At 47.0% G+C, this 10,000-nt stretch overlaps 1 protein-coding gene across 3 annotated transcripts in view; it reads right to left on the bottom strand.

Moving 5' to 3' along the window:
* The window catches only part of sec23a (Sec23 homolog A, coat complex II component), a 29,758-nt gene that overhangs the window by 18,140 nt on the left and 1,618 nt on the right, over positions 1-10,000 (bottom strand). For all 3 annotated transcript variants that reach the window (XM_078277595.1, XM_078277597.1, XM_078277596.1), the window contains exons 2-9: positions 8,687-8,956; positions 8,066-8,123; positions 6,105-6,191; positions 5,214-5,450; positions 4,716-4,792; positions 4,155-4,299; positions 3,541-3,699; positions 3,127-3,242 (exon numbers count right to left, since the gene is read on the bottom strand). In XM_078277595.1, coding sequence (XP_078133721.1) covers positions 3,127-3,242; positions 3,541-3,699; positions 4,155-4,299; positions 4,716-4,792; positions 5,214-5,450; positions 6,105-6,191; positions 8,066-8,123; positions 8,687-8,907 — 1,100 coding nt within the window. In that variant the 5' untranslated portion in view covers positions 8,908-8,956. The remainder of the gene's footprint in view (positions 1-3,126; positions 3,243-3,540; positions 3,700-4,154; positions 4,300-4,715; positions 4,793-5,213; positions 5,451-6,104; positions 6,192-8,065; positions 8,124-8,686; positions 8,957-10,000) is intronic.

Raw genomic sequence — 10,000 nt, 5'->3', positions numbered from 1 at the left:
GGACACACACAGATTAATATCACCATGATAACCTCTGACATCACCATGTAGCCTCTGGAGAGCAGGACACACACAGATTAATATCACCATGGTATCCTGTCACCTGTAGCCTCTGGAGAGCAGGACACACACAGATTAATATCACCATGGTATCCTGTCACCTGTAGCCTCTGGAGAGCTTAGGACACACAGATTAATATCACCATGGTATCCTGTCACCTGTAGCCTCTGGAGAGCAGGACACACACAGATTAATATCACCATGGTATCCTGTCACCATGTAGCCTTTGGAGAGCAGGACACACAGATTAATATCACCATGGTATCCTGTCACCTGTAGCCTCTGGAGAGCAGGACACACACAGATTAATATCACCATGGTATCCTGTCACCTGTAGCCTCTGGAGAGCAGGACACACAGATTAATATCACCATGGTATCCTGTCACCTGTAGCCTCTGGAGAGCAGGACACACACAGATTAATATCACCATGGTATCCTGTCACCTGAAGCCTCTGGAGAGCAGGACACACACAGATTAATATCACCATGGTATCCTGTCACCTGTAGCCTCTGGAGAGCAGGACACACACAGATTAATATCACCATGGTATCCTGTCACCTGTAGCCTCTGGAGAGCAGGACACACACAGATTAATATCACCATGGTATCCTGTCACCTGTAGCCTCTGGAGAGCAGGACACACACAGATTAATATCACCATGGTATCCTGTCACCTGTAGCCTCTGGAGAGCAGGACACACACAGTTAATATCACCATGGTATCCTGTCACCATGTAGCCTCTGGAGAGCAGGACACACACAGATTAATATCACCATGGTAACCTCTGACATCACCATGTAGCCTCTGGAGAGCAGGACACACACAGATTAATATCACCATGATAACCTCTGACATCACCATGTAGCCTCTGGAGAGCAGGACACACACAGATTAATATCACCATGGTATCCTGTCACCTGTAGCAATATTCTCGACACCATTGCACCACTTAAACCCAGGCGAAAGTGTAGGAAAGCTGAGCGCCAGTGGAAAAAACATAAACCTCATGTTCTTTTTAGCACAATCAACTCTGTTCTTCATACCCGCCGATCCACAACGCAGGAAGAGTCTTCTGTGGCCTGTGATTTCTCCACTTCTTTGTGGAAAACATCACCACCATTAGAGCTAGCATTTCACTTCCAGCCTTTGACCCCTCCATTTCCAAAGTGTGTGCAGCAGTCTTCACTAAGCTTGAGCCTGTATCTCTCTCGGCTCTTCCTGATATCGTTACACATTTAAAACCTTCATTTTGTCCTATTGATATTGTACCACCTCGTCTTTTTAATGAGGTATGGCACACTATTGGAGCAAACATCCAAGCAATTATTAACAGTAGTCTTACTTTTGGTCATGTGCCACTTTGTTTTAAAGAGGCAGTGGTGCAGCCTCTTATCAAAAAGCCAAATCTGGACACCTTAGTTCTTGCAAACTATCGTCCGATCTCTAAACTTCCTTTTATGTCCAAAATTGTAGAAAAGGCAGTTCCCGTGCAGCTACAGTCTTCTTTAGATCTGCATGGTATCCTTGAGGGGTTCCAGTCTGGCTTTAAAGCATTTCATAGCACAGAGTCTGCACTTATTAACGTTTTTAATGATCTTTTAATCTCAACAGACTCTGGAGAAGCTGCAGTCCTTATGCTTTTAGACCTCACAGCAGCATTGGACACTGTTGACCACAGTGTTCTCATCTCTCGTCTCGAGCAGTGTGGGGATTAAAGGCACGGCCCTCCAATGGTTTAGATCATTTATACCAGAGAGAGGGTTTGGTGGCTCTACTTCACCCGCAGCGCCGCTGACATGTGGAGTTCCTCAGGGATCTATTTTGGGCCCGATTCTCTTCTCCCTGTATTTGCTTCCCCTTGGTTCCATCTTAAAGAAGCATAACATCAGCTTCCATTTCTATGCCGATGACTCACAGATCTACTTGCCTATAAAAAGTAAGGGTGATAATTCCCTAAAAAGACTGCTCGATTGTTTTTCTGACATAAAAGCCTGGATGGCCTTAAACTTTTTCAATGAAAGTAAAACCGAGGTCATGATATTTAGACCCAGTAGTGCTCCTGGTGCCTCCCAACTGGACCTGGGTCCTCTGACACCCTATGTCACGTCCATGGTAACTAACCTTGGTGTTAAGATGGACCGTGAGTTTCAACTAGAGAAGCAGATCATTTCTGTTGTAAAAGCTAGTTTCCTTCAACTCAGGCTGCTTACCAAACTAAAGCCATTTTTATCTTATATTTTCAGAGGGTTATACATGCTTTTACCCCAACTCACCTGGATTACTGTAATGCTTATTATATATATATATATATATATGTAGGTATTAACCAGGCCTCCCTCTCCAAAACGCAGCCGCTCGGCTCCTTACCGGAGCTGGTAGACGAGATCTCATCACTCCTGTTCTTGCCTCCCTTCACTGGCTGCTGGTTTGCTTTAGACTCCATTTTAACATTCTGTTAGTTTTTAACTCTCTTTCTGGTCAAGCCCCAGCGTATATCGCTGAACTATTAAAGCTGCACGGTCCTCTGAGGTCGTTAAGGTCAGCTGACCAGCTCCTCCTTGTCGTCCCGAGAACGCAGCTCAATAACAGGGCAGATGGAGCGTCGTCAGTCGTGGCCCCCAGGCTGTGGATGACCTGCCTCTGAACGCCAGATCGGCCCCCAGCCTTCACAGCTTTACATCACGACTTTAAACTCACTGGTATTCATTGGCCCTCCAACCTGCTCCACAGCTGTATTCTGTCTTCTGCATTTGATTTTTCTAGTCTGTTATTTGTTTCGTTGCTGGCGTGTTTATAATCAGGTCAACGTCCAGCACGCTGGTCAACCTGCTTGTTTAAATGTGCTTCACAAATAAAGGTGGATTGGATTGGATGGTAACCTCTGACATCACCATGTAGCCTCTGGAGAGCAGGACACACACAGATTAATATCACCAAGTGTGTGTGTCCTCTCATCATCATCGCAGCAGGTGACTGACACGTGCTGTGTCTCTGTGTGTGTGTGTGTGTGTGTGTGTGTGTGTGTGTGTGTGTGTGTGTGTGTGTGTGTGTGTGTGTGTACCCAGTGTAGTTGGCGCAGCACTTCATCTCCAGCAGGCCAGTCTGATCCAGAGCACAGGCGTAGATGTCGATGATGTGACCGTTAGCAGACGCTCTGTTGGCGAGAGACTCGTAATGCTGCAATACACACACACACACACACACACACACGCACAGAGACACACACACATACACACACAGAGACACACACACACACACACACGCACAGAGACACACACACACACACGCACACACACACATTTGCGGAAAATTCTCATCTCTCCTTTCAAAAACAACAAAAATCTTTCATTCTTACCTTTCACAATAAAAGCCCTAACAGACTAACTAAACCTAATCCTTTCACAATAAAAGCCCTAACAGACTAACTAACCAGAGAGAAACTCAATAAACCAGCTAACAGTAGCTCCTCGCTCACCTTGGTGGCCTTCTTCATGAACTTGGCGTTGTCCTTCTCCAGGTCGTGCCAGGACCGGATGGGGATCTTCAGTTCGTCTCCGACCACCATGCCGGGACCCTGCGTCGCCGGGCCGCCGATGAACGTCATGACGCGAGCACCCGTGTTTGGGAAGGTGCACTGTGGGTAAAGACAGATTCTGTGAGACAACACATAAACTATCGTTCAACATACTTTATTTGAAAGACTTCCACACTTTACTCTTCAACAGGCCACGCCCCCTCTCACCTCCAACAGGCCACACCGCCAACAGGCCACGCCCCTCTCACCTCCAACAGGCCACACCACCTCTTACCTCCAACAGGCCCCCCCTCTCACCTCCAACAGGCGACACCGCCTCTCGCCTCCAACAGGCGACACCCCCTCTCGCCTCCAGCAGGCCCCGCCCTTTCACCTCCAACAGGTGACACCGCCTCTCACCTCCAACAGGCGACACCCTCTCTTGCCTCCAGCAGGCCCCACCCCTCTCACCTCCAGCAGGCCCCCCCCCCTCTCACCTCCAGCAGGCCCCCCCCCCTCTCGCCTCCAACAGGCCCCGCCCCCTCTCACCTCCAGCAGGCCCCGCCCCCTCTCACCTCCAGCAGGCCCACAGCGATGGACATGGCGGCGCCCAGCGAGCGCAGTGGTCTCTTCCCCTGGGTGACGGGCCAGGGGTCGCGCTGCAGCTCCCCCAGAAGGTCGGTCAGGTTCATGTCGATCTTCTGCACCGGCTGCAGGAACCTGAGGGGACAGAACACTATTTAGTTTTCATAAACGCCGAGAAGTGTTGAAAAAGACGACCAAAACGTTAGAGAACCAGAAAAACTAAACGTAGGTTGTTGGTCGACGGGGAGACAACACAAGGGTTAAGAGAAAAACACAAATATTTTGACTGTATTATTATCGTGCTCATAAAGCTTCTTCTCTTACAGTTTGGGCCTCATAACGATGTACTGTTAGTATGTTCAGATTGATACTGTTAGTATGTTTAAGATGGGCAGCTGTTATGACAACAGCAGCCCATCTTAAACATACTAACAGTATCAATGATGATGTTACTGTTCATACCTATAGTGTCGGTGTGTGTGTGTGCGTGTGTGTGTGTGTGTGTGTGTGTGTGTGTGTGTGTGCGTGTGTGTGTGTGTGTGTGTGTGTACCTGTTGGAAAGAGGTGGTTGGGCAGGTTGGGGTCCTCGTCCCTGATTGGCTGCAGGTTTGGTCAGACCGAGCATCTCCTGCAGAGTCACAAACAAATCACAGCTGATTACTGCTGCTTTAAACTAACCAGGGGATTCAACTATGTTCTGCTGCCTGTCTCTCTCTCTCTCTCTCTCTCTCTCTCTCTCTCTCTCTCTCTCTCTCTCTCTGCCTGCCTGTCTGTCTCTGTTCTGCTGCCTGTCTCTCTCTCTCTCTCTCTGCCTGCCTGTCTGTCTCTGTTCTGCTGCCTGTCTCTCTCTCTCTCTCTGCCTGCCTGTCTGTCTCTGTTCTGCTGCCTGTCTCTCTCTCTGGCTGCCTGTCTCAGCCTGTCTCTCTGCTTGTCTGTGTGCCTGTCTGTGTCTCAGGTACCTGCAGCTGCTTGGCGTTCTGCTGCCTGTCTCTCTGCCTCTCTCTGGCTGTCTGTGTGCCTGTCTGTGTGCCTGTCTGTGTGCCAGGTACCTGCAGCTGCTTGGCGTTGAGGTCTTTGGTCCCCCTGAAGACGTAGCTTTTGGAGATCCCCTCACAGCCCAGTTCATGGACCTGCACCATGCGTCCGAAGGTGATGAGCCCGACCAGCGCGGTGGGGGGCAGCAGAGACAGAGACATCTGGAGGGACTCCTTCAGGGCCTGCAGGTCCTCGTCCTCCATACAAGTATCCACCAGGTACAGGAAGACCAGCGGCATCTGGGGCCCCCGCTGGACACACACACACACACACACACAGACAGACACACACACAGACAGACAGACAGACAGACAGACAGACACACAGACAGACAGACACACACACAGATTATACACAGGTGCATTAATGTAAAAGGGAAGCTAAAACATCTGGATAAACAGACCCAAACTCAATCTGCACGTCTCACAGTTTCAAACATCAGTGGCTAAATATTCCAACTTTACTTTTTTAATTTTCTGATTTTTTTCTTTCAATATTAAATCCTTTATCTCAAAATATTCCAACGTTTTTTTTCCGAGTTCCCATATCCGGGTAGCCTGGTTGAAGCTTCATTCACAGCCCATTTCCAAAGGGAAACCAACGGACGCCGCTCAAAGGCCTCTGGGCGCAATTGGATAGTCCTTCGACCAATCAGAGCACGACCCTCAGGCTTGAATGGGCTCTTGGCCAGATTGACTTGCAGAGCAAATCTCAAATTTACCAGAAGTTGGTCAGGGTTTTCCCAGGCTAATATCTGGGAGATTTTGGCTTCACTTTGTACAGCGGGAGGAAGTGGAGACACGTCTGTCTGCCTGCCTGTCTCTCTGCCTGTCTGCCTGCCTGCCTGTCTGTCTCTCTGCCTGTCTGCCTGCCTGCCTGTCTGTCTCTCTGCCTGTCTGTCTTACCTGGACGACGTACTCAATGGTGGAGAACTGAGGCAGCAGTTCTGCCGGTTGGTTAACTTCAGAGATTCCAGCGTAAGACGGAGGAAACTGAAAGAGAAGCAGAGTCAGCATCTGTCTGAGAGGAGATTTAATATTACTGTATATATATAAATAAATATAGATATATATATATATATATATATATATATATAGGGGCTGTCAGACTCAGCTTTGCGTCGTGCCTAACAGGATACTATTTTGCCGTACTTCCTCCTAACACATCCTGCTGCTGCAGGAATAGCAACGCAGATTTCTGCTCCTCATTCTGGCTCCACTGATATGTCTGCTCTTCTCTCTGCTGCTCTGAAACACAAACCCCGCTGCATGTGATGCTAGTTAACACTATACTCAACAGCAGCTAACGTTAGCCTACTGCTAGCTAGTTAACACTATACTCAACAGCAGCTAACGTTAGCCTACTGCTAGCTAGTTAACACTATACTCAACAGCAGCTAACGTTAGCCTACTGCTAGCTAGTTAACACTATACTCAACAGCAGCTAACGTTAGCCTACCGCTAGCTAGTTAACACAATACTCAACAGCAGCTAACGTTAGCCTACAGCTAGCTAGTTAACACTATACTCAACAGCAGCTAATGTTAGCCTACCGCTAGCTAGTTAACACTATACTCAACAGCAGCTAACGTTAGCCTACCGCTAGCTAGTTAACACTATACTCAACAGCAGCTAACGTTAGCCTACCGCTAGCTAGTTAACACAATACTCAACAGCAGCTAACATTAGCATACCGCTAGCTAATTAACGCTATACTCGACAGCAGCTAACGTTAGCCTACCGCTAGCTAGTTAACACTGCACTCAACAGCAGCTAACGTTAGCCTACCGCTAGCTAGTTAACACTATATTCAACAGCAGCTAACATTAGCCTACCGCTAACTTAGTTGGACTGGTTATAGGCAACAGAAACATCGCTGTACGTGACGCTAGTTAACACTATACTCGACAGCAGCTAACGTTAGCAACCGCTAGCTAGTTAACACTATACTCAACAGCAGCTAACGTTAGTCTACCGCTAGCTAGTTAACACTATACTCGACAGCAGCTAACGTTAGCCTACCGCTAGCTAGTTAACACTATACTCAACAGCAACTAACGTTAGCCTACCACTAGCTAGTTAACACTATACTCGACAGCAGCTAACGTTAGCCTACCACTAGCTAGTTAACACTATACTCGACAGCAACTAACGTTAGCCTACCACTAGCTAGTTAACACTATACTCGACAGCAACTAACGTTAGCCTACCGCTAGCTAGTTACCACTAAACTCGACAGCAGCTAACGTTAGCCTACCACTAGCTAGTTAACACTATACTCGACAGCAACTAACGTTAGCCTACCGCTAGCTAGTTACCACTAAACTCGACAGCAGCTAACGTTAGCCTACCGCTAGCTAGTAGCTGGATTAAACAGGGTTAAATGCTGACAGCTAACACTAAACGGTGTAAAGTGTGACTGTGTTTTACTGTAGAGGATTCAACACCGGGATGTAACAATCTGCAGCTGCCGTCAGAGAAACAACACAGACGGTGTGTTCAATGACACTGGTAAACTACAGCGTCGTGGTGCATTCAAGTTATTGTTAAATTCAAATGTGTGACTAGATTAAATATATAATAAACAAATAAAATCTTAAAATCAAGCTCATAAAGTCACTTTCTTTGCATCCATTTGATTCCCAGTTAAGATCCTCCGGTAAGAACGGCTTCCACTGTTAATATGGACTCAATAACTGTTCTGAAATGCTAAATAACAGTTTAATCATGTGATAAAACATGAGATTAATCACGATTAACAAAATGTAATCGTTTGACAGCCCTAATATACATATATATATATATATATATGTGTGTGTGTGTGTGTGTGTGTGTCAGTGTGTATGTGTGTGTGTGTGTGTTTGGACCTGGTTCCTCTGGTAGCAGAAGTTACAGGCCCACAGTTTGGCTCGGTAGTCCACCTGACTGCAACACAAGACAGGTGGAGGTGAGACAGGTACACACACAAGACAGGTGGAGGTGAGACAGGTACACACAGCTGCAACTAGAACCATTATTATCCCCGTGGGTTACTTTCTGGATCGATACATTAGTTGTTTGGAACGGAACAAAGAGAAAGAAGCTCTTCACTTTAGGTACTGTTTAGGTCTGTCTGTCTGTCTGTCTGTCTGTCTGTCTGTGTGTCTGTGTGTCTGTGTGTCTGTGTGTGTGTGTGTGTGTCTGTGTGTCTGTGTGTGTGTGTGTGTGTGTGTGTGTGTGTGTGTGTGTGTCTCTGTGTGTGTGTCTCTGTGTGTGTGTGTGTGTGTGTGTGTCTGTGTGTGTGTGTGTCTCTGTGTGTGTGTGTGTGTGTGTGTGTGTGTGTGTGTGTGTGTGTCTCTGTGTGTGTCTCTGTGTGTGTGTGTGTGTGTGTGTGTGTGTGTGTGTCTGTGTGTGTGTGTGTGTGTCTCTGTGTGTGTGTGTGTGTGTGTGTGTGTGTGTGTGTGTGTCTGTGTGTGTGTGTGTGTGTGTGTGTGTGTGTGTGTGTGTACCACAGCGGGTTGAGCACAGCGCGGCAGGTGGCCCGGCTGCAGAGAACCGGTTCATACTGGATGGGCGGCAGATCGGGCCGCTCCTTCAGCGGCGTGAACAAGGAGGCCACAGGCACCACCATCCGGGTCGCCTCCAGCCGGCTGGACGGCCACACGTTCCAGCTGAACCGCACGCCGTCACGCTCCTCGTTCTGGGCGATGTACTCCGGGAAGGTCGCCATGGCAACGCAGGGAGATATGGGAGGGGTCAGACACACTGTCGGGTAAAATCTGTGGGTGGGGAGAAAGGAGGCAACATCAGAGTACTGTAGCACCAATCACACACCAGACTCCATGTAAATAATCAGGACTTTTATCATGGTAAAACACACTTCATTCAAAGCGGACAGAAACTAAATCAAACTACCAAAAGCCGTCTTGGTTCATCTTTCCACTGTTCCAACAATCACCACTCTGGTTTGGTTGAAATAAACCCTTAATTCACCCATTTACATGTGGAGATATGCTGGCTCTATACACGCTAAAAGTCCTGATTATTTACATGGAGTCTGGTGGAAATATGCTGGCTCTATACACACTAAAAGTCCTGATTATTTACATGGAGTCTGGTGGAGATATGCTGGCTCTATACACACTAAAAGTCCTGATTATTTACATGGAGTCTGGTGGAGATATGCTGGCTCTATACACGCTAAAAGTCCTGATTATTTACCTAGGGTCTTTTTGTGAATGTACCCGAGTCAAACTTTCGTTTAAAAGTATATTTAGGACGGAAACGCCACTTTTAAGATTTACCGTATTCTGGTTTTTGGGTCAAATGGCCTTTTGAATGGGAGTGCTAGGGACACTTTGATGCTAGCCTCAAAATATCTATTTATAAACCACTAAGAAGGCTCAACCCAACATGAGTATCACCAGGGACTCTACACACATCCGTCCTAAATATGCTTTTAAACCAAAGTCTGACTCGGGTACATTCACAAAAAGACCCTAAGCTGCATTTTAGAGAGTTACTCTTTAACTAAAAGGTCTATCTCTGTAGGGATCCATCCCATAATGTTATATAATATAACATATATATACATATATAATAATCTGAGTCTGTCAGCAGCAACAACTGATGCTGAACATTTGTATCATGGCTGCAGGAAAATATGGTCCAGGTGTAAAAATACCTAAATCAGTAAAGTACTCGAGTAACACCACGTCTGATATTGGGGAAATATCAGATCTAATCTTATCAAAAGTTGCTGAACACGGGCCGCCAACCAAACTCTGTTCAATGTTCTACACATTTAAAGAAATAAATCATAA

This window comes from Sander vitreus, chromosome 20 (genome assembly GCF_031162955.1).
Source record: "Sander vitreus isolate 19-12246 chromosome 20, sanVit1, whole genome shotgun sequence".
Classification (NCBI taxonomy): Eukaryota; Metazoa; Chordata; class Actinopteri; order Perciformes; family Percidae; genus Sander; species Sander vitreus.
Note: the sequence above shows the minus strand (reverse complement) of the source record. Positions and strands in the feature narration are given on the sequence as shown.